At 40.2% G+C, this 25210-nt stretch overlaps 1 protein-coding gene across 1 annotated transcript in view; it reads left to right on the top strand.

Annotated features, from left to right (window-relative positions):
- Positions 1-25210, top strand: part of enah (ENAH actin regulator) — a 93155-nt gene that overhangs the window by 4499 nt on the left and 63446 nt on the right. Inside the window, 2 exon segments of the mRNA XM_088089311.1 lie at positions 14287-14452; positions 20177-20354. Of these exon segments, the coding sequence (XP_087945437.1) occupies positions 14287-14452; positions 20177-20354 (344 nt within the window).

Raw genomic sequence — 25210 nt, forward strand, 5'->3', positions numbered from 1 at the left:
CGGGCTTGTTGAGGGGATTCACACCCTGCTCTCCAGGGGTTGATCGCAATGATGCTGGTTACCATGGCGATGAAAAGGGCAGAGTCATTAAAGGCAATGAGAGAGGGGGAGCCACCTGTGGATCCCTCCTCTGGGGCTCTGCCTCTTCACTCAGCTAATGGTTTCTGTGAGTGAGTCGCTCAAAGCCTAATTGAATCCAAGAGGACTGTGTGTATCTGGTCCAACCTCTCCTTAAACAAGCGTGGTGCTTGAATGGGCCAGTCGATGGTCCAGGTAATTACTGGGCAATAATGTTTTACACCATAATGACCTGAATTAGGTAATGTGAAAATAATTAGGGGACAACAACACAGCAGTACTGTAATGTAGCACAGATGTTACATGTAATTCTCAGTTTCATTTAACAGCACATATATTAATTCACTGAGTAAGACACATAGTACCATTTTTTTAAAGGATGACTGTGCTGTAAAATCTGACAAGTTTAGCTTACCTAAAATAATCTTGGAAACCAATTTCCTTGAAAAAGGAAAGTAAATATGACTTAAATATAATTTATCTTAATTTATGTTTTCTTTGTATTTAATTGTTAAGTTTACTAAAAGTGTAGCTATTCTTTACTCAATTTTGCAAAATTACTGCAACTCAAAAGCAACTTCAGTAAAGAAAGTAAATCATTAACTATTTAATTAAATTAACTTGATACTGACAGAATTCTGCCAATGATGGATTAAGAAGATCTGTGAGTTCTGGTTTTTCTAATATGTGTCAGAGTAAACAAATATGATTGACTAGTTTGCAGGCGGCAGAATACAGATATGTAGCACACTAAACTTAGTTTGCTGAAGTTGCTAAAAATGAGAAAGACTGATTCAGGTAAACTTGTCATTTTTAAGTTGCAACAACTTCACAATATTAAGTAAATATAACAAAATTTTAAGCAAACTTAACATTACGTAAAACGTAAACAGCAAATAAGACAAATAGTTATATTTACTTGCATTTTTCAAGACAGTCGGTTCCCTAGATTTAAAAAAATAAATAAAATCAGCTTGTCAGATTTTACAGTGTAGTTTGGCTTGTAATGCATGTCGGTGAGGTAAGAAAAATAGAGCACTGAACAAAGTCCAAAGGTGTAATTCTGGAAACCCATGCTGTGCACTTGCTGTAAAATGTCCCTTTCCTTCATTCACTGCTGGTTTTCTGTCTGTCATCCCCTCAAAGCATGCTGAAGTTAAATCTTTACTATCTTAATTACATTTCTGTACAGAACAGGAAGACTGATGAAGGAAAACTGCAGCAACACAAAAATCTGCTTTGTTGCCTGAGCACATCAAGTGTTGGCGCTGATCTGTGATTATGTTCAGGTACACACTCAGAATAGGCCGTTTTATCCCTGATCTGCAGTTTTAATATATGAGCTTGTTCCCCTGTTCCACTTTAGATAAAGCAGATATGCTACGACAACGTCAAACAATGCACTGTAAAGCGCGATAATCAAATCTTAACAAAAACTGGTGACAATTTAAAGTTTCACCAACTTAATTTTTGTAAGTTAAACGACATTGTTAAATAAGTAGCTTTTACTTGGTTATTGTAAGTTCAGCAAACATCCCTGATCGAGTAGGCTACCTTTAAAACGGTATTTTGATTTCACAGTATACATTAAATCAATTATGGTTAACTTAAATATTTTCATTATTAATATTTATTTAACATGTACATTGTTCACGTTTCGTTTTTATTGTTCAAAGTATCTCTACAAATTCACCTGCAATTAAGAACTTTGTAGCATTAACTGGAAAATCCCCAAATATCCCTAAATATACATATTTTGAGTAAGTGAAAAAATAATCCAACCTACCAACCACACAAACAAAAAACTGAAATGCTAGTTACTATTGATTGAGTAACCATAGAACATTTACGAAACATTAATTATAAAAAATGGTAATGAATGGAAATGGAAAACACTGAAAGGGCCTTTAGAAATGGCATGGAATGAAAAAGAAAAAAGAAAACATCACTAGAAGTGTACAGCTGGGGTGAAATATGATGTTATGGTATACAGCATGCTCCTCTATTACAATATACATTAAACCATCGAACCCTAATCACTTTGCTGTACTTTGTTCATCCCTTATATATCTGTAGTTGTATACAGGACATTTAGTGTAATGTTTCAAATCGAAAAACAGGGCTGCTTTGTGCCAGTATTGGATTTACAGCATCTTTGTATCAGTTTTATGTTGTGTACTTTATACTGTTAAGTATTTGTTTAATAGGATTCACAAAAAATCAACGTGGCCATCTGTTATTTTGCTAATAAATGTTTCTCATTATATTTTATAGTTCTGAACATATTATGTTGAAATTGAGGATTACATATGCCATAATAGATGACTTAATCCATATTATTCAGTTTAGGGGGGAAGGGTGCTGATATTTCTGTAGCCGCTGAGGATGTGCTGTAAAAACGCTAAAGTTAGGGCTGATTCGTGGTTGTTAACGGCAGCCTGTGATGCCCTTATCATTTCCTCTCCCATGTCGCTGTTCCTAATGAGCTTTTTCTCTTGGTTCTCATTGACAATTTAATATAGAAGGGTGTCATTTGAGTCACGGTTTTGGAGCGTGGGTGTTGTGAAGCCCTTTGAGACCGGCACTGATAAAACACTGTACCAAATATAAATGAGACTGTACGCCGTTACTGAATCCTGACAAAGTTATTGGCTAGACTGTGACCTTTGCTCGCAGAACCAGAGCCGAGAATCATCACTCCGTTTTTGAGAGTAGCTGTGTGTCTGCCTTCCACAAACACACACACACACACACACACTGTCATACCACTCAGTGTATCGCTGTAGGATGTGCTGGGTTATATATAGCCACTAGTGGTTATGGCTTCTTTGTCACACCTTTGGTGTTTGTTCTGTGATCATGCCACACACTGGTCCTCTCCTGCTCCGTCTCTTTCTCTCCTACCATCTGGTAGAGTGGATGACTCATAATTGTGAGCGCAGGGTATTTTCTCGTGGCTCTATAATATCGTGTGTATGTGTGTGTGTGTATGTGTGTGTGTTTCAGCAAAGTAGAGAGCAGGTAACCTCTATGCAGACAAACAGCTGTTAATGGCTGACTGGCGACCAGGTTCATGTGTTCACACCTGTACACATCTGCTCCTCTCCCTCCCACACTCTCTCTTTCTCTCTTTTTAGCAGCGCACAAACCTCCGCCCATGTACGGCTGTGTTGCTAGGGTGACGACTCGGTTTGCAGTTCCTATAAAAAGGCAGCAGGGTTGGAAAGGGAGGTGATGTGGAGTCCAGTGTAGGAGTGTGGGGTTGTGCAGTGACCAGCTGATGTCTGCTGGGCCTATCCATCATTTTCAGCTCGGTTTTGTGGCATTTGGAGCTACAGTTGCAGTAAGTTTTGGCAATGAAATTAAAATTTGGCATTGAGAAAGGAAACATTGGCTCTGAAAAAAATCCTCTTTAAAAAATAAAAGTATGCATTAAAGAATATTTTATTTTATTGTATTCTGGTGTTTTCAATTACAATCTCCTTTTTCCCCCTTCATTTCACTCTTTTTTCCAGTGTCACCTAAAATTTACACTGTAAAAAAAGCGACATACAGAAAAAAAAAGATTTTCATGGAAAAACACATCAAAATTCAAAAAATATAAAAATAATTTTACTACCCGTCTTTTATTTTTTAGTGGATTTTTTCTCCATTGCCAGTGTTTCATTTTTCAACGCCAAAATTTATTTTTTATGCCAAAACTTACTGTCAGTGTTCCAACTCCATATATAGACTCAGTCATTAAGTGAAAACCCACACACTATGATAGTTAGATGAATAGTTTCTGTCTTTTTTTGTTGTTGCAGCTTGTCACTTGGAAAGACACAATTCATAAGGTTGTATATAGAGACAAGAAAATGAAGCCAGACTGCGTTATTTGTATTGGTGTGTTTTTATCCCAAACAGACAGCCCCTTCTGATGGGGATCGTAGCGGAAAGTAAAACTTATCTATACTCTCTTCAAAGCCAGACTCCATAGATAAAAACTGTAATTTTACATCGCTGAACACGGGAGCTGCTGGTCCATTGCTGCCTCGAGCAGTCAGTCCATATGTGTTATTGTGTGACTTTGGAGTTTTAAAGGGTTGGTTTGGGTCACCAAAGTCGCACAATAGCACAAACATACTAACTGATTGAGGCAGCAGTAGACCAATAGCTTCCATGTTTAGCGAAGTAAAATTACAGTTTCCGTCAATGGAGTCTGGCTTTGAAGAGAGCACAGATCAGTTTCACTTTAGTGAAAGTTTCCCATCAGGAGGGGCTGTCTGGTTGGGAAGTACTCAACATATGTTAAAGGTGAAGCCCTATCATTTTGATTCATCAAGAATTTTCTCCATTTTTGGATTATGGAGGCATGCGAGTTTTAGGCACCGATTCTACGTAACATGGGGTGAGTAACAGATAAACAAATAGTCATTCAGGGGATGAAGTATTCCTTTAAATACCTCTTGGCTTTGGCTTGTTGGTTGGACAAAACACGCAATATGAAACCATAATTGAAAGAAACGATAAACAGATTAGTCGACAATGAAATGAATCACTTCAGATTTGTTCCAGCTTTACTGGGTGCTGAGTGTTGATAGAGGTTCTATTAAATAACGTGGCTTCAGGAGATCTGTAATACAGATAACAGTAATGAGAAGAGTATAAAACAAATGACTGCTTCGGTAATGGCTTTGCTGAAATGCAGTGATAATTTTTCTCAATAACAACAACCTGAGAGCATTTATGAGTCTCTGCTGCTCCCTTGACCCCACTTTGGAATCCGCTGCATTGATTTAGTGTGATCCCAAACATTGGCACGATACCTGCAGGCAGCGGTTCAACGGGGACTTTCTCTTGTCTGTGGGGCCTCTGCTGTTCCTCCCTTGCCTGCCTCTGATCACTTCCATATGGGCTGGAAGCACTCTGCAAACTCTGCACCACACCATAAGTGATTGCTGATTAATGACAGGCAGAAAGAGGAGACAGAAAAGGACAGACGGGAAAAAAAAATGGTTTAAGGAGGAAGAGTCAGTGAGGCGGAAAGTTCTGTATTGAGTAAAAAAAGCTGAAAGTTGAAGACATGGTTGCAGAGCGAGGAAGGATGCAGATGTGGTGGGGATGCTCTCCAGAGCTCCTCCATCCTGAACTCCTTTCCTTCCGTCCGGGGCCAGCTGCACTCCTCCGTCCCAGGATACCTCTTTTTCTTTCTTCCTCTCTCGTTCATTTTTACAGCGAGGACTCCCCCTGGACTCCACACCCATGCTTGGGAAATCCTTTTCTTAACATTTCTATGATTCTGCCCGTGTGTTTTGTTTCACGGTTTTTATCATCCTCTCCCAGTTTAGAGGCAGCTGACTCTGGCCTTTCAGAGCAGAGCGTCAGTTTATTGCCTGATGATTTGAAGCCAAAAAGGGCAAACTGCCGAAAGAGAGTGAATTTAGTAAGAGAGTGAAGTAGTCAGAGAAAAGAAATACCGCTGCAATGAGTCAGTTACTGATGAATCTTTTGTAAAGTCAGAGTATTGTGTGTGGCAGGGGCACATACCTTTTCATCATATGATTGTCTGAAGGTGAAAGAGATAATGGTGCCATATTCAAAAGCAGCTGATTGAGTGAGTCTAAGCAGCTGATTCCAGTGATTTTTGTGGAAACTAGAGGGGCACTTGGAGAGCGCAAAGGCCAACTTGCATTGCTAATGAAAGTGAAAGATAATTTGTCTGTTTGCCCCGTAATTCATATCCAATCCAAGATTTTATGAGTTCTTCTTTGGCACATGCAACACCTTTCCACTAGGCATGGGCGATATCATGCTCTAGGACCTACACGGTGCCAGACCCCCATGGTCTGTTCGATGGTCACGTCTGGCCCATGTATTTGAAACACAAGAACTATTGGCCCCAATAATCAGTCAGACTGATAATCTCTCAGCCCCTAATTTCCACAATTAAGAGCCCATACTCCACTCATTTATGAGGCCATGCAAGCTACTGCACTGCCAACAACACAGTCCTGCAAATATTTCACAATAAAATGCCTTGTGTCAACAACTGAAAGGATTCTGTCAACAGAAACATTGTCAAAGGGCTTTTATTTTGAAACAATCAAGAAAGATTAAGTGAAACAGACATTTTTGTATTTCCTCATGTCTGTGATAGAGAGAGACTTTAAAACTGTAATAAAAGCTGGTATAGAGTTAATTTAATTATCAAAAGACCATGTTTCCTGTCTGTTTTTGCTAAAAAGAGCATGCATCATGCTGAAAAATTTGTCGAGACTCCATTTCTCTAGACGTGCTGCAGCTCAGCAGCGCTGCTCACGGCGTCAGTGTGGCTGCTCTAACCTGGTGACAAGACGCAACAAGTAATAAGAGGTTTCCATCTTTTTTTTCGTCATAAACTGTATACCCTGATGACGTTCCTGGAAGGTGAAAAAAAACGCTTTAGGCGCTTTTGGACTAAACAGCTCTGGGGAGCACCCCCGGGAGCTACATACCCCAAGGGCTTTTATTACTCTGTTTGCATTTGTAACAGCAACAGGAGCGCTAAAGTGATGTGAGCTGGCTTGCTGTAGCATCGTCACTTTTGCTTTGTCAAGTCAAAATAGCGTTGTGTCTTGCCAGTCACATGCATCCTGTGTAACCTGGACTTTACGGTCCGCCCATTTGCCTGCATTTTCTTCCATTTTCTTAGTTATGAGCTGTTATTTGTGTCTTTTGTTGTCTGGTATTTACAAAGCCATGGTTATTTAAAAATGGCAGTTGCCGGTGCTGCATTGGTGCATGTGTTCACCATCGCGGTACACTTAATCCCTCACAGTTGTTCTTGTGCTGGAAGAGTTCCTCCTCTTAAATAGACTTGAAAAAAAGTTGTCAAAAAAATCATTTTAACAACTACGATTGTTTCTAGTTCTTGCAATGCAAACACAAAACGACCTTTTTAAAATCATAAAAAGAAAAAGAAGAAGAAAAAAAACCCAACTGAGTTCATCTGAAACATTTGTGCTTAAAACAAGATTAAAACACTTATGCTGTAAGTATCACACGGTACATTTTGCAGTGTTAAAGAAACACTTCCCGCTCGGAATTGGTGTTAAATTAAGTCTTTCCCTAGTGTTAAAATGAGTTAAATTAACTCTAAAGAGAGTAAAAATGTAACACTCATTTACACTGTATATTGTTATTAAAAATCAACACTAAAGGATAATGATATGATGATAATGATAATAATGATATGATGATAATGATAATAATGATGAGTGTAAAAAAAAAAAATACTCCCGGTAGTGCTGATAATTTACTCTTCTGTTGTATCAAACCAACTCTATTCGAGTAAAATTCAAAAAGTCAATAACACTAAATTGAGTTATTAAACTTTTACACTGATGGGCCAGTAACTCTGAAGAGTGTTGATTTTACACACTATTGTGTTGATAATTGACTCTCATACAGTGAAAAGACGGCTCTGATAGAGGTAAGTTCAAACATCCATTAACACTGTCGCTGAATCTTGACACTATATGTCAAAAGAAAATCTCAGTGGTGTTCATTTAACACTTAATTTGCTCTCCTGTAGTGTCAAACTACATCTGACCAAATTTGTTTTCAGCACTGCTTTTCTAAAATATACCACTGATTATAAACACAATTTACCACAAAACAATGCATTTAAACAAATTTATTATTTTGCTCCAAACTACATGTCAGGCCAAAATACAAAAATCATCACATGGAAAATGCAAAATCTTTAAAACATTGAGTTGAGGCTGCAGTGAGAGGAAAACGTCTGATTTCTAAAACCAATCCCAGCCATGAGGAGATAGTGTGAGTGTTTCATCTCATACAGCTGACAGCATGATCCCAGAGCTCTGCCAGGTCCAAGTCTGTCTGTCCGTCAAGCATTCAGCTCTTTATCACACTCTGTACGGTTCGTGCAGAAGCAAACATTCTCGTAATCAGATGTAAAGATGATGAGTTATGCTTGGGGGGGGTCATTAATTAAGCTAACATATTCAGTGATTAACATCACATTACATTGTAACACATTGTAGCAATCAGGTGTAAAAATCTAATCAGATGGACAAGCTGTGGTGCACGACATGATGTGACGCGCTGATACCAGTGATTCTCCGCATTCGTACAGTAGACTCAGTGCAACTCAACTCCTCTCAATGAGATTTCAGTTACCCCTTTTTGGTTTGTTTCTATATTTAGACGGTTGGCTCATTATGTAACTTTGGCCTATCAGCAGTGAAATTAGTCACAATTTCCACCCGTAGTAGTGATGTAGTGAGTCAGTGCAATCAGGGGATGCATCAAGGATGTCCTTTATCCCCTCTGCAGCTTCTCTAGTAATTTATGGAGGTTGTGCGTTATCAGATTTTTTGCCAGTATCAAATATGTGGATATGAAAACTCATCTGGCCGATAATTGATACCGATATCAATATATATCGACGTATTTTTGTGATCATCAAGTCTCATCTGCAGTGGAATTGACTTTTTTTTCAGTGTATGTAATATTCATTCATTCATTGTGCTACATAAGAAAAACACTGCAACTTTGGGTTGATGTTTTGGACATGTTTGTGATATTGTCAGAAATCAGCATGTTGGCATATTTTTCATTAAGTAGTAAGAAGAGAGAACAGGATTGAATGTTTTAGGGATTGGATGAGATATGAATATATCTGGAATCACAGCAAAAACACAATAATCATGACATGAAGACTGGGATTTTCATGTCCCACATTTAGAAGGAATCGTCTGACCGTTTAAGATGCAGTGTAAACATCTTTCTGTAGCCTTCTTCGCCTCGTTTATCTCTCATCGCTATCTCTATACACCCGCTCACACCCACCCCGATCCTGGCAGGATGTGACATCATGGCGGTGAAGCCCCTGGAGCTGTTCTGTTCCTCTTTGAAGTCGGAACCGTTCTTAACTCGGAGCCTCATTAACATTAATGAAGGAGATGAAAATATTCTCATCTCATATCCCATTCTCCGTTCCTATTCTCGTCACATCTGCAGATTTTGTCTTTGTGTGTGTGTGTGTGTCTGTGTGAGTCCTTCCACTCCATTAGAGACCTTTTAACCCAAAGTAATGTCCTCAAACAGTAGGTGTATAACTGGGCTAGAAGCAGAGAGATGTCTAAATGGACTCGCCCTGATGTGTCTGTGAAGCTGTGAAATCACCTTGAAAAGAAAACTGAGAAGCATTACGTTGGTTGATTTATCTCGTATTAAGACATTACAGTGTAACTTGATATAGAACCCATTGAAATGCACCGTATTTCTGAGCTGTGTGAGGCAGAAACAAAGGGAACCCCGGAGTATGTGCCGGCATGCTGACGGTGGGCAGCGGCGTTGTCTCAGTGGAGAGAGCGGGAGGGAGACAGCAGTTGACGTGTTCGGTGGAAGAGTTAACAAGGAGATGAGGAGGGTCAACAGGGCTAGATTACACCAGTCAAGTACTTAACAAGCGGAAATCCACATTTCACTGTGATTTTCTCTGACATCATTTCCCTCAAGTAGCTGCAAAGACAAAGGGGCAATACACCAACACATAATGCACAGTAATCTGCTGCCATTAATGTAAATGAGAGATAGCTGTACACTGTGTTTCCCTGGTAATGTATCCTACATCTGCTCAGAGACAAAAAGCATAAATGTCAAAGTAATTCAGCAGTGAACGGACCAACTGTGTCATGTACTCTCCACTATTAGAAAGAAAAGTGCTAAATAGAACCATACAGGGGTTTTAGGCTTGTTACTGTAGGACTACCATAAAGGTTTTTGGTTTTTTGTAGAAACTTTTATTAAAGTTCCAACTAGAGCCCTTTCAGAGGGATCTACCTTGAACCCTGCATGAAGGGTAATAGCTAGAACCATCTGTGAAAGGTTTCAGCCAGAGCCCCCTATGAGAGGTACTACAGAAAACCATTTTATGGTGTAATGGCTCCAACCAGAACCCTCTCTGGAGGTTCTATCCAGAACCTTTCCACCTTCTAAGGGTGCTAACAAGAACCCACCCAAGAGCTTTTACTGAAAACCATTTTGTACTCCAAGAATTTCATCAAGAACCCACGCAGGAGGTTCAACCGAGAACTCATTGATATTTCGAGGTTCTCCTCAAGAATCCACCCAGGGGATTCGACCAAGAATGCTTTTATATTCCAAGGGTTTCATCTAGAACCCACAAGGGCTCTAAAGATAATAACTGACTACATTACCCATAGATCTCTCCTCCAATAACTAATGGTTGTAGTTCTTAATGGATCTTTTTGTCTTGAAGAACCCTGTCTTCAAAAAAAAGGTTCTGTAGTAGCAGATGGTTTTGGGTAGAACCACAGCTCTTCAAAATGAACCCTTTTGGAACCTTTATTTCTATGAGAGTGTGCTCCTCTCATTTTCTCTTCATGTCTCATGTTGTTTTTCCTTCTTTCGGTCGCCACATTTTCTTCCTCTCAGAACACTTTGGGATGGATTCCTCTGGCTTTTAGCTCACAGCGGTTGTAAAGAAGTGGGGCCTTGAGCTGAATCACGCACACTTATAATCACCCTCCACACACATGCAGACCGCAGCACATTCACGACACAAAAATGTACAGTCGTGTGTAGTGTACTGATATTTTTTTGGACACAGAGGCACATTGTGGTGAAGGTTTGTGACTTAGACCATCGCAGGCAAAGGCTGTGGTCTCTGCAGTGATCCTGAATTTATTCCATGGTATGAGAACACGCCGACATCCCATCTGACCAATGTGACCACAATCAATGAAACATGCAGCAATGCGATCATTATTTTTTACCGCTCGGATGTGATTGCTTAAAGTACCCTCTTTGATTGGCTGCGTGCAATCAAGAGAGCCACCCAGTCTCAAACCAGACCGTAGAGGAGCTCTGGAGTCATACAGATGAAATCCCTCGTTCAGAGGGACCCCTTGTTGTCATTTTCAGGTTCATACTGGTATTTTTTTGGTTTCCACTGGAACATGTTTACATGCTTCAATGTTCAGAATTGCAGATTGCATTAAGTCAGACTGCGGTAGTTAGATTAAGTTGCTATCACTTAGAAAGAACAAGTTAATTTCACTTGTCATTTTTCAGTTGACTTTGACAAAATTTGAAGCAAACCTTACATGTAGGTATAACTATTATGTTTACTTTATATCACTTGCCATTTTCAGAGCAATCGGCGTCCTATATTTTTAAAAAAGTAAGATCTGCTTGTCAGATTTCACAGTGTAAACACAGATTAAGATTAATTGTTATATTTACTTTCCTTTTTTAAGTCAGTCAGTTTTCAAGATTAATTGAAGTAAGATCAACTTGTCAGACTTTACAGTGTTCATCCAACCATGTAACCGCTGTAGCTGCTGCTCTGAGCCTCTGTGGAAAAAAATTAATGGATCTTAGTCAATTTGCCTAGTTTAATGAAGATGCAAGATTTAATCATTTGCCTGTAGAATATGTAAAAAGCCATGAATGAATTATCCTGCCTTGATTTCTTTTTTTCTCTCCATCACCGGCTCCGGCTCTTTTTTTTTTTGTTTTGCTCACAGCTAGATGTAAGATAGGCTGAGGTGTTAACTCTTAATGCAGCATCGAAGAGATTTGTGCAAAAAAAAAAAAAAAAAAAGGTAATGGCGGTTCAACAGCTGCTGCAGAGCGCTAACACAGTTCAGCCTCTGTTGTCATAATGAAGCACATTAGCAGAGGTGTGAGAGTGTGTGTGAGAGCTGGATTTGCTCGTATGGATACAGTCGTGTGCGGGTGTGTGTGTGTGTTTGTGTCTGTGTGTCCTTGAGCGCCCACAGAGATAAATGTTTCAGAGCCGTTTCAAGAAGATTGTTACGGAAAGTTTCAAACCTGGAGTGCATGTTAAGTAGCTTCTGCACGTGTAGCAGAGTGCGCACGTGTGTGAGCCTCTTTGTGTGTCTTCTTTTTTCATGCGTTTTCCAAACTCGAAACATACTTGACGCAAAACGTGTATCTCAGTGGAAATGGATCTGTCCTCTTCTTATCACCTCCCTCCCCACTTGTTTCTCTCACTCCGTCACCCTTTCTCTTCTTCTCCTGAAGCAATTTATGCCTGTCATTTAGTCCAGTTTTACACTCACCGCTTCTCGAACTCTTCTCCCTATTTTTCGTCTCCTCTCACTTTCCGTCTATTTCTCTTCTCAAACTCAGGTTCTAATATTGAAATTCATATTGCCAAAGTGCTTTATGCTGATCTGTTTTCTCCACTGTCCTTCGCTGGTGTAAGTAGTTGTAATTTTCCTTCCTGTTGTCTGTCATAAAGTTGCATTCAGTCCACTTTGTGTGTCAGACATAAGATAAAGGTGAGTTTACTAGCGTACTACACAGCCTCTAAAAACACTGATTTCGTCTTTGTGTGTCTGGAGGAGAAAATTACCCTTTTGATGTACCCTCATGAGCATTTATCATGCTGCATCTATCATGCTCATGTTAAAGGCATCATGGGAATTATAGGATCACAGTTTAAGGACTAAATTCCAGATATCATAGATAAGTGATATCTTTTTACCTTTTTAAAAAAAATGGTCTTGTCTGAGACCCCCAACTCTTTTGGAACTAACTGTAATACTAAATTGATGAAATGCCCCTTTAAATACATGGCACACAACTGCAAGGTGTGTTATTTAGTGAAAGATACAAAACAGAGCCAGCCACCCATGAAGCAGATTTCATTAGTTTTGTGCTCCAGGGCTGAAAATGCTCTGGATCCCATATGAACTCACTCCTTGTGTTTGTGATAGCAGTCTGTAGACTTTATAAGATGCTAAAGGAGATGTTGATGTGATTCTGTCTCTCTCTTTAAGTTGTTAATGCCAAATTTTGCCCTTTCGTCTATTCTTACATCATCTCTGTGTTTAAGGGAATCTGGATCAACACGTCATTGAGGAATGTGTAGAATCTAAAGAGCTTTGCTGCATTCTTTAATTGGTTAAAGTGAACCTATTGAGTTTGTCCTTATTTTCTGTTTTATGTGTTAATGTTGGATGTTTCTATTAAATGTGGTTGAAGTTTCAAGTAAAAAGGAAAATGTACTTTCGAGACAGGCTGATGTCAGCACATGACAGATATCTTTATATAGCCATCTGCTTCTGGCATGCTGCTGCTGCAAGAGTTTATATGACGCACCCTACATTGCTACTTGTAGCTGCATGCTAACATCACGGAAATATGTAATCCTGTTTGCCTGTTTTGTCGATTTATCCCCAATTTGTCATCAAATTATGCTGGAGCATAGGTAGAACATGTAGCTATACTTGGTTACAGGCATTCCCAACTGCAAGTACTCTGCTACATGTAGCTACATGCTAATGTTAAGGAAAGATATAAAGTTGGTTGCCGATGATGTAAATTTTTTTCCTGTTGGAACATGAGGAGATTTTATATAAGAAGCTTTAAGAAGCTTTGATAGTTCATTTTAAATTGCAGCACTGATGACATGCGCTTGCTAAAAAGAAATGATGTTGATATTGTGGTTATGTTGTGATAACTTCAGTTTAGTTTAAATCAGAGAGAGAGTGCTGTGTTTGATAACAGGAGTAATATTATGTTTAACCATATAAAACATGGATTATAACATTGAGATGAGCATACTGATAACAGAGGCAAATGTAATAGCATAGCCGTTACACGACAAGAAAGAAAATCATAAACTTTACTTCAAAAAGACTTGTAGAAAATCAGTGAAGGAAAAAAAAACATTTTCCACAGTCATAAGTATTTTGTGTTAATAGTGGCATTAAAAAACAATTCTGTTGGTCTAATAGTGGCCTGTGCAGCAGTAGGGGACACACTGTCTAAAGTATTTAGCGATGTGTTGTTTTTGTGTGTAGCAGGGTCATTTTGACCAGAGAAAAAGATGCTGCCATGTCTTTTTAATTACAGCAGCGTTTGTGGCAGAGCAGGCTGTACTCTCGTGGCTTGACCGCATACCTGCTGCATCACCATCGTAGCTATAATCACAGTTCAGAGCTCCCCTCTGGCTGTTGTGTATTTCAGACTGAACACATGTTGTATTAAAGGTTTACTTAAAACAAAAAAAGACACAAAAGACAAAAACAAAGGTGAAATCAAAGATGGGTATCAAGCTCCCAGGGGCCACACGAGGTGGGAATTATCAGCTCAGTTGAAATAAACTTTTGGCCATCAGATCAGACTGTTGAATGATTTCCTGTCGTTGTGTTTTTGCAGTGAACAGAGTATCTGCCAGGCGCGAGCCGCTGTTATGGTGTATGACGATGCCAATAAGAAGTGGGTCCCAGCCGGTGGTTCCACGGGCTTCAGCAGAGTCCACATCTACCACCATACGGGCAACAACGCCTTCCGTGTCGTGGGACGCAAGATCCAAGATCATCAGGTCAGTGGACGTGGAACTAAATGTTTTATTTACAGTAGAGGAGCCAAGTCAAGGTTGAATAATTGCTGTTTTAAGTTGAAGTCATGTGCACACATACAGTTTGGCATCAGATGTGACAGTGTGAGCTCAGCACTCTCTCAGGTTGACAAAGGACTGTAAATAATTTAAAGCTTGTTCAATCTAATATTCAGTAATACAGTTTAAAGGATGTGTCAGCAGGTATGAGGGACAGAGAGTCACGAGGATGTCCCCAGAGCCAAACTCAAACTTTAAGAGCCAGTGAATCAGTTTATTAAATTTCCCAAGAACTTTTGGGTATGACTATTTAATCTCTTGCATGAGATAATAAAAAAAGACAAATGCATAGGGATCTATTGATTTTCATTTCTTTGTGAAAAGTGTCAGAGACAAACACAATCCTCTGCAGGGGACTGAGCGAACATTTTGACTACTGGCAACTTTGGTGAACTATTTTCATTATAAATATAAGGAAGATTTAAAACACTTACATATAACACTGTAGCAACACTGGACTATTTCCCAAAAAGGCTAACAAACTGAAAAGTGCCTCTTATGATATTAAAATTAAAAATACAAAATAAACAGAAAAATAAAAAAATAAAGCACATTCATTAGGAAAAGTGTTTCAGTTATTTCCACTGTGGGTTTTACATTCAAAGCAAACATTTATCATCCTGGTAATCTGCTACATTCATGTGATTCAGAAGGTTGTAGTTTTTGTGTTTGGAAGTTGTTTTTCCGACTTTGTTGTGTTCACGTGCTTTGAGGTTGTGAGGTGGGAACAACATGGAAGCTAATGGGTTGCATTTTAATGCTAAGAGTGTTTAAAAAAGAAGTTGATAGCTGTTCTTTGTTTATTGATATTTATTATTTATTATTTATATATTATTTTATATATAATATATCATATTTTCTATTTAATCTAGGGCACTGTACATGGACAGCAGTAACACATTAACACCATATTACCCTTAACATGTGATCAAAAATTGATATTTAGTAAGTGAATTTCTAAAAGTTTCTTACCATTGACCAAACATTGAATTTTGCCTGCCGTGTTTATGCATGTTGTGTGTTGTGTTGTAAAAAAACCTTGTTATCAATGTTTGTATACTCACCTGGCATGTTTAATTGTTAAAAGTTTGCTTTCTTGCTACAGCTAATAGATGCAGATACTAAAATGTGCACTAAAATGTGCAACAACTAAAAGTAAATGATAGCTATTCAGAACAAAATAACAAAATATATAACTTTTTACTGTCGATTGTTGACTCAGGCATCATCAAAATGTCCCAGTTTCTCACTTGTAATTACGACTTTGGAGGGCTGTCCATGTGTTCATAACTCATGAACACGACGTTTCCGAGGAGCATGTGAAGGCAGCTATAGGCAGACCTCGTGATGCTGTCAAATGAGCATTAGCATGTCGGATGTGTTTCCATCACAGTCTATATCTACGGCACAATAAGGACACACAGTTTTCTGTCTGTTGTTGTAGTAGCTGACCAGGACCAACGGGCAGGTCTTCCAGATCAGCTGTTTTTATTTGTGCTCACCGACGTCTGACTGACTAGCATGCCAATTACATTTTTGTGCAAATCTCAGCACATGTTGCTAACGGTGTACAGCCAAAAGTTTCTGGGTGAAACATAAGCTTTTTAAACTTTGGTTCCACATTTGGCACATCAATCTGCTCACGATGTATTCTGTGCATGGTTGCATGCACCAGTCCGTGATCCTCGCACCATGACACTTTGGCAAGAATGCACAAACAGTTACAGCCCTAACGCACCAAAGCTCGCATGAGCACACACTCTGAATGCATCAGCAGAAAATCAACTCACAGCTTGATAACAAGCATAATATTCACTTTCTATAAGAGCTACTTATAGCAACGAAGCTACAATTCTTTTCATTGTCAATTATTCTGTTGATTTTTTTTCTTGATTAATCAATACGTTATTGATCAGTTGTTTCCTAAGTCCACGATGACATCGTCAAATGTTTTTTTTTGTCCCCAGCCCAAAAATATTCAGTTAACTGTTATAGAGGAGTAAAGAAAGCAGAAATCCTTCACGTTAAAGAGGCTAGAACACACAATTTTGCCTTTTTGTTCTTTTTTTGTCTTTGGAAAAAAAAACCCAGCAACCTCACACCAGTTGTTTATCACATTAGTTGGTGATTAATTTAATAGTTGACAGCTAATTGATAAATTATTGCAGCTCCAGGAGCATCCGATACAGGGCTGATGCACTATGGGTGTGTGTACACACGACAGCGAGGCCACTGTGCTTTTATTTTTACATGTGCAGCAGCACAAGAACAAAACACAGCAAGTAGCTGTTGGAAGAAAAGGCAATTATGAGTGGATGAGGACCACTGGGGGCTTGTGTCTGTATGTGTGTGAGTGTGCGTGTGTTTGTGATGACAGCATGTGAGTGATTCCCTCCCATGGGTCAGCACACACTGCCTCTGCAATCCCACAATCCTCTCTGCCTTATTGTCTGTTTCCCTCCTGTGGCTGGAGGGAAGGACGAGGATAAGTCATGATGCCTCTGTGTCTTCAGCAAATCTTCATTCTTCTACAATCAGTGCCACAACATCAGGTCATAACAGCAAGAATTTCTGGAAAGTCATGGAAAAGAGAAATGCAAAGAACAATGAAAACACTTTTAAATGTTCTTTGTATTGTATGTTTTTACACTACAAATGCTGCGTGGAGTTTTGACCTCCTCATTAGCATTCAAGCCATGTTATAGCCTATTATTTTTGTTGTAAAGCCACTGTCAATGAAACTCAACACTTCAATCTTTCACAGTAAAAGTGAACAGGTAAAGGGGTAGATTGTCTCCTTTGTGCAGCTGGAAAAAATCTGTGCAGGGAGAGTTGACTTCCAGTAGAAAAGTTGGGAAAGTCGACCTGAGTGGACTTATTTAATGATTGACAACAGTATTTATGTTGAAAAGAGAAACTAAGAGGAAGTGCTAACAATTAATTAATATGGGAGCAGATCAAAAAAATGTTTTACAAGAATTCACAATTAACCCTGAAATCCTGAAATTCACAAATAAGCTACAAACACCAGCTGAAGTTTGATCTTATCAAACAATCGACCTCTGGCATTTAAAGGGGACCCATAAGGCTCATTTTAAGGATTTTACAGAACATCTTTCAAGCGGAAATGTGACCCAGTATTGTGAAGATATTAACCGCATCAGCAAACAAAATTACATGTTTCCCTGATGTTAGCATGTAGCTACATGTAGCAGTGTACTTGCAGCTGGGGAATTACTTTAACGGAGTACAGCGACACTTTTTACCATTAAAAAAAAAATCCATAAAAGCTTTTGAATCAAAATCTTCACAACCAGACATGCTCCAGCAAGAATATTGATCTGAAATTTGGGAAAAAAATTGCAAAATCAGCAACCAAGTTTACATGTTTCTATGCATGTAGATACACACAGCTGTGCACTTGCATCCAGGAAATGACTATAATTGCGCTTTCTACCATGAAAATCAGTGATAAAAAGCTTCTTAATCCAAATCTTCACAACCCCACATGTACCATATAATCTGAAATCAAGGAAAAATTAACAGCATCTGCAACTAAGAATTCATGTTTCCTTGACATTAGCATATAGCAGCATGTTGCAGTGTGTAATGTAAACACTTGCAGCGCTTGGAGCAGATGACCATATAAAGTTGTCCTGGAAAAAAACCCACCAACCCACTAAAAACAGTATTCAGACCAGTCTGAAGCCTGAGGTTCTTGTGCAAAGGAATCACTTTTACAAATGTTGACCTCATTATTTGAAACTTTGGCAACATTTAATAAGAACAGTCGACATTAAAATAATATGTCTATATATACTGTATATATATATATATATATATAAGAGAAAATATAGAAAAGCATAATAGACCTCTTTGATAAAGGGAATGGGACACCAGTGGGAGGACCGGCTGCGTTTGTGTTAGCGGTTCACACTCTGAGCTTCAGGCTGATTTTCAGTTTGTGTGGCACCGCAATCAAAAGATGCACATTTCCTCTGTTTGTTTTATTCACTGCCACCTACAATAAGCATCTAGAGTTGCACCATCTCAGTTCCCTCTCACATTTACTGGCTGCTTGTTTTCATACTCAGTCCTTCCACAGCAGAAGAACGTTTGTGGGAATCACTTCCCGCCTGCCAGAGAGACATTATAATAAGCACAGAAATTGATGCTAGATTATTTCTTGCTGGGTTCAAATAAATTTTGCCGGCATCAGCGCTAGACCTCGTTCTATAAACTAGCCGATTGGTTCTGGGTTTTAGTGCAAGAAGAGATGTTTATTGGCTAAAGAAATATTGAGCTCAGGAGAGAATATTACCTTTTTGAAGGCAGTTTAACCCATTGAAACCTGGGGGAATTTGCTTGATTTCTTTCAAAACATGGGAAGAATGCAATGAGCAACTTACGAAAAAATGACCCACAAAAAATTAGTAAAAAATACAAGAAAATTAACTTGAAATTAGCAAAAGGAAGCAAAAAAAATGAAGCCAACATTCAAACAACAAACAAAACAAAAACAAGAAAACAAACTGAAAAAAAAATACTCAACTCTACTCTACTAATTTCGTTTCTTGCCAAGTTGCTCATTACTTTTTTCAAAAGCAAATCAAATCAATATGCTCGATCAGTTCAAAGGTTTAAATACTTGTGAAAGGCAATTGAACGCAGCACAAGGAAAGTGATGTCGATCCAGGTTTCAAAGGGTTAATCTCTTTCATTACAGGGTTTCTGAAATCTTAACTAACCACGGGGCCCCGTAAAGATAAGCGTTGGACCACAGGGTCCCTGCAGGGAAATGTTTTAGATTCAGCCTCTTATTAGTCTGGACATGAGATGACACAGTGATTATGAATTTAATCCACTTTACACAATCTTTCAGGGTATTTCAGCTGTATCAGATGAAGTGTTTTTACATCATCCCAACGATTCATTAGCTGATTATGATGCAGATTAAAGATCCTGCTCTTCACATCGTGTGTCTGGAGGAAGTGGAGAGAGGAAAATCTGCTGTTGTCCCTCTGGTTCTCCGTCTCAATAACTGAGAGATGAGTAGCTTTCTGCTTGGCTGCTGTTTGCCCAGGACGCTAAACACCCCCGATATTAACACCAAAAGCACCTTAAACACAGAGTGACGGGATCATAAAGTCACTTTACGAGCAGGTGAAACTGACCTTTTACCACATAATGGCTACAGAGTCTCGGCGTTGTCACCCTGTGTTTAATAAGATCGGGCTTTTTAGAGGGACAATATCAGGGAGTGTGTGAGTTTGTTGTGAATCATCTTCTGTCTCCTGAGCGTGGCAGCAGGTGTAGTGTCACCACTGACAGGAAAAAGTGATTGACGCAGTGACACCGCGATATTTTCTCTCCCTGTTTTTGTGTCTCTATTTGAGCTACTAAGCCTTAAATCTCAGTTCAGCCTTGAAACATGCTGTCAGGTTTCAGTTTTCCTAATCTTTTCCACAAGGCTATTTCCTGTCAGTTTAAGCTCTCAACACTTCAAAAACAGCTTTACAGGACTCCTGAGAGCCTGTTGTTCTTGGCCTCTCTGTAGATAAAGTATTTTGAACAGTTTCTCATTAATCATTACTAATCTAAAAAATGTTGTTGCCCCCCCCCCTCCTTGTTCATCATGGACATCTCCAGGTGGTGATAAACTGTGCCATTCCTAAGGGGCTGAAGTACAACCAGGCCACGCAGACCTTCCACCAGTGGCGCGACGCCCGGCAGGTCTATGGCCTCAACTTTGGCAGCAAGGAGGACGCCAATGTATTCGCCAGTGCCATGATGCACGCCCTGGAGGTGCTCAACTCCCAGGATGCAGGTAGGACTACCGGCTGCTGTTTTGTGTTCCCAAATGTTGTTACCAAAAAAACACATTTGGGTTGGAATGACAGTTTCAGACAGGGAGCAGGAGCACAACAAAACCCCCCGAAAGCCAGCCATTGAGTTATTTGGAGATGCCAGGTTCAGACAGACCGCAGGACTTTAGTTGAGCTGCCTTTCAAAGTGTCACAGAGCTCTATCTTTCTACTATCGCTGTTTGTAATAAGAAACAGGACAGTGTGATTTACATAATACTGTGTTTGTTATAAATAGACAAACAGTATAACAGGTAGTAGTTCCTGCCAGGCGGTGCACAATTCACTGCTGAACTGAGCACCAGTCCACGTTGTGAAATTTACTTGAAAGTCCATGTGTTTTTTGGGGTGACAAAACAAGCCAGTCTCAAGAAACATTTAAACACGGAGATATAAACACAGGATATGTTAGTTGTCCTTTTCATTATGGTGACCAACACATGAGGGCTTTTATTCTGAAGGTCTGAGAGATTTACACGAATCTAGTAATATAGAAGCTGTAATACACGAGGGAAGCTGTACTGCAGTGGCTGGGAACATTATTCGAAAGATGCAGGATAACTAAAGACATCTGTCAACAATAAAACCATTTTTATGTGGTGAAATATTTTCAGTGACATCTCTGAGTTAATCACAGGAAGCTCACCGCAGAGACTGAGGACTGTAGTCACTTGACTTGATTCAAACTTTGTGTCAGAGCCGACAGCCTGAGAGCCCAGCAGGCAGTTAATGATCGACGGCTCGTGGCAACAGCGTCAGTTAATGGGATGATTTGTTTATGAGTATCATTGAGCATGATCTGTGCTCACATCTGCCAGTCAGAGATCATTTATAAATCCTGTGTAGATCTGAGCATAAAAGAGGGAACGTCAGTTAGCTCGACACATGCACGTTCACTAAGCGCCATCGAATCCGGCCTCAAATATTTGCAGGCTGTAACTCCAGTGGCACAACACGACCTTGGTATTCATTACGTAGCTCCATCCTCTGGCTGTGCATCTTCATTTATCTTCAGCTGCCGGAAGGGATGAGAGGGGGAGGAAGGGAGGGAGAGCATTGTTACCCAGATGAGTGTTTGCGCTCAGATTCAGACTCCCAAAGCGAAGACTAATCTGCAGCTTCCATGTTTGAGGCAGAACTTGCAGCCGATTCCTCTCCTTCCCTCTTTTTTTTTTTTGTTTTCCTCTCCTAACAAAGACAAAGCAGAGGTTTTAATTGCACCCTCTTTGTATTTATGTGATCTCAGCATCCAGATGCTGCTCTGCATGACCTGCTGTGCCGCACACCCTCCACTCCAGAGTGCATCCCCTCCTCCCTCCCTGAGCCATGCCTCTCATCACACTCTAATCCCATCCGCTAATTAACCTGATAGGGATGCGCCTCATTATGCTAATGGTGCTACGAGGTGTGTGTGGTATGTTTGTGTGTGAGAGGACAAGAGATGGCAGAGTATCAGAGTTACAAAAGGAGAAACTCAGTTAAAAGGGAACTTTATCCATATATACTGTTCAAAAAAAAGCTCAATGGAGAAATAGCCCTTCCTAAGTCCCGCCCCCTTTGGCTCTGTGCTCCAATAACAGTAGAGCAAGCTGGCAGCTACCTTTGGGCTCCAATATTAACAAACTGGGCTGTTGACACTGGACACACTGTGAGTGTATCTGGCAGGAAGACACACTAACAATATAAAATGCATGACATAAAGGATATGTCATATCGTAGACATTACCTGAATTCTTGAAATAACAGAATATGCATCACATGCTTACGTGTCTGAGGAAGGCAGAGTGATTTATTAAATTATTTTTCTCTGTGAATCAATTCAGTTCATTTTGTGATTTAACTACCCAACTCAGTTACATGAGATGTGTGTTGTTTTTGGAAATATGACTCATATATAATCATAGAAACTCTGGAAGTGTATGTCGCAACTTTTTCACCATGTTTTCGTGTTAAAAAGTATGCAAAAATCACAGTAAATCGTATCATAGAATTGCAATACTTAAAAAAATCACAATTCTAACAAATTGGCACCCATGTATCATGACGGTATCAGACTGTGAGATATCAGACACACCCCTGTCCTGCCTAACCACAGATGAATCGTTGTGTATTGGGGATGCTGTGGCTCCTATAGAGTGTGACCTGAATGTGTAATCAGTGATAGATCCACAGTCTCATACTATGGTGTTTGTTAGGCAGAGAAGAGTCTTACTAGCAAACAGCACCGCCTCAGGCACTTTCCTCCACTCTTATTATTTTCTCACTTCTTGCTCCCTCATCTCTAGCTCTTCTCTTCCCTCTTCAGCGGCATTTCCATTTTTTTACCTCGCCTGATCTCCCCCGACTCCCTCTCTGCCACTAATGCTCCTCACACCCCGCTTTCCTTCCCTCCCTCCTTCCCCTCGTTCAGCGGCGCAGTGAGCTGCATACAGAAGCCACGGGAAGGCGACAGGGTTTCCCCTTTCACTCCCACTGTTTCGCTACTGTATTTCTGTCCTGACAGCTGCTCTCGGTGGCGCCTATTTCAGCCGTAGTCATCTGTGGACCTGACAATCCTCCCCTCCATCCCTCACTCCTGCCACATGACAGCATCTGAGCCGGATCGCTCTTTCGTTGCATGTGCTGATATGCGCCAATGCGAATGATTTAGCGGAAGCTTTTAATAATCTGCTTCATGCCTTAACTGTGACCTTTCTGGCTCAGTGCCAACATCTTTACTGTATTACATTAGCATGTTAGGAAGAAAAAAAAGCTGCCATCTGTTTGACTTGTTTTGTGGTTCTCTCACAAGCAAATAAGCAAGTGTTGATTTATGACGTGGTGCTGTAAAGGCGCTATCTAAAGCTTTTATCTGAAGTGCTTTAGAGTACCTGTAAATATTAGTGACCTGATCCAGTGTTCACACTCCTCAGGTCCAGGTCGATAATCAATGGAGACGTAAATCCTCAGGTAACAATCCACAGTGAGGACGCTTAAATGGAACGAGACAAACTGCTCAGTAATGGCAGAAATTCTCCGAGCCAGCTCTTCAATGGAGCATCATCTTTGCAGCTGCTGGAACATTTACAGAATCTTCACTGTGATTTATGTTGTGCTGGTGGCCTGTGGGTGCTTTTATTCTGGGCCTGAGAGCACACTGAGCAGCCTTCACATATTTATAAGACTGGTATCTGCTGTTATGGAGAGTGGAAAGGAGATGAGGAGACGTTTAAATCTAAACAACATCTTTTACTTTTTCAAGCTGTACTTGAGAAATCACTTTCCTATTCATCGTCCTGTTTTACAACATTTCAAGTGTTAGGTTCCAAATGAAACAAAAAAAGAATTGCCACAACATTTAATAAAGCCAAAGCATGTGCACATACATATGAGATGAGACATATGGATGAACATCTTAACTTGACTGGCTGGCAAAGGCACACAACTACGAGACGGTAATTCTGATTTATGTGCAGAAGTGTACAGTGAGAACATGGCTCCGCTGACCCGTCCTCCAGCCACCACAGGGTGCTGCTGCACCTCCTGTGCTTCCATCTGATTCATGTAGCTCCATGCTCAGTGATGCAGTGGGCGACTGTCACCGGCTGTGAAAATCATGTGTATGTGAGGTTAGAGGGCACATTTTTATTGTGTGTGGAGATGATGTAAAGAAGCAGCGCGGGGCAGACACGTACTGACACAGTTACGGTTACAAAGAGTTGCTCTGATAAATGAGACCGATGCGATTTATTCCTGGAATGGACGTCTCTAGGATTTTAGGATATTAGGTGCTTAGTTTGGACCTCTTGTTGGGGCTGTGTGGGGATCCTCCACTGGCACTTTTTTTGATAAACCATCTCTATTTTGATGCTTTTTTATGCAGTCTGACACCATACTAAAAGTACAGAACCAGTTCCCAGTGTGAATCACTTTATTTATATTGTGATTTAGAAAATGGTTGGGGGTCCATCCTTTTCTGTGATCTATCTCCGCTTTGTTGAGTCAAGAGTGTGTGTGTGTGTGTGTGTGTGTGTGTGTGTGTGTGTGTGTGCGTGTGCGCACGTGCGTGTGTGTGTGTGTGTGTGTGTGTGTGTGTGTGTGTGTGTGTGTGTGTGTGTGTGTGTGTGTGTGCGCGCGTCTGCTCTTCTAAGCCATGAAGGAATGTGTGAGTAAGCTATTGAACAAAGCACAGAATAGTTTCCATCTTACAGAAGCGAGTGGACGTGGCGACGTGTGTATTTACGTGTGTGCATCTAATAGGGCTATTAAAATCATGACACACACACATAGCTTTGTGTCTGTTTACAGTAGGTGTGTGCACACACACCACACAATTTCATCACCTGGCCTTACGTCAGTGAAACAGCCTGCATCTTGACTTTATCGTTAGTGTTGAGTCAGAAGGACAGCAGAGTCTCTTCCTCTGACTCCGAGTGAAAAAACTGTGAGCTCACACACAGTCGAGTGCAGGTCCAGTCGCTCACATTGTGTTTATCCGTGTTTCTCTTTTCTCCTAAAAAGGCGAAAGTAGAGCGGGATGGATGGCCGGGTTCAGGAGAGGGAGGGACGGGTCACAGGCCGCTGGGCGTCTGTCTCTGTTGTGGTCTGGCCAATAATCCTCTCCTGCCAGGTCAGGACGGGGGGGGGGGTGACGACGAGGTGAAGGGTACACACTGATGGATGGATATAAATGTGACAAATATCTCTAAGATTCTCTGAAAAGAAACAAGTTTTGGAAAGATTTGTTTATGAAGTTTCATGTTCCAGGACGATAACACTGTGTCCTGTGTGTCCCCCTCTTTGAACCTTGTTGAATAAAGGGTCAGAAAAACAACGCTGT

Source organism: Plectropomus leopardus, chromosome 16 (assembly GCF_026936395.1).
Source record: "Plectropomus leopardus strain MGB_pleo_1.0 chromosome 16, ASM2693639v1, whole genome shotgun sequence".
In the NCBI taxonomy this organism is placed as follows: Eukaryota; Metazoa; Chordata; class Actinopteri; order Perciformes; family Serranidae; genus Plectropomus; species Plectropomus leopardus.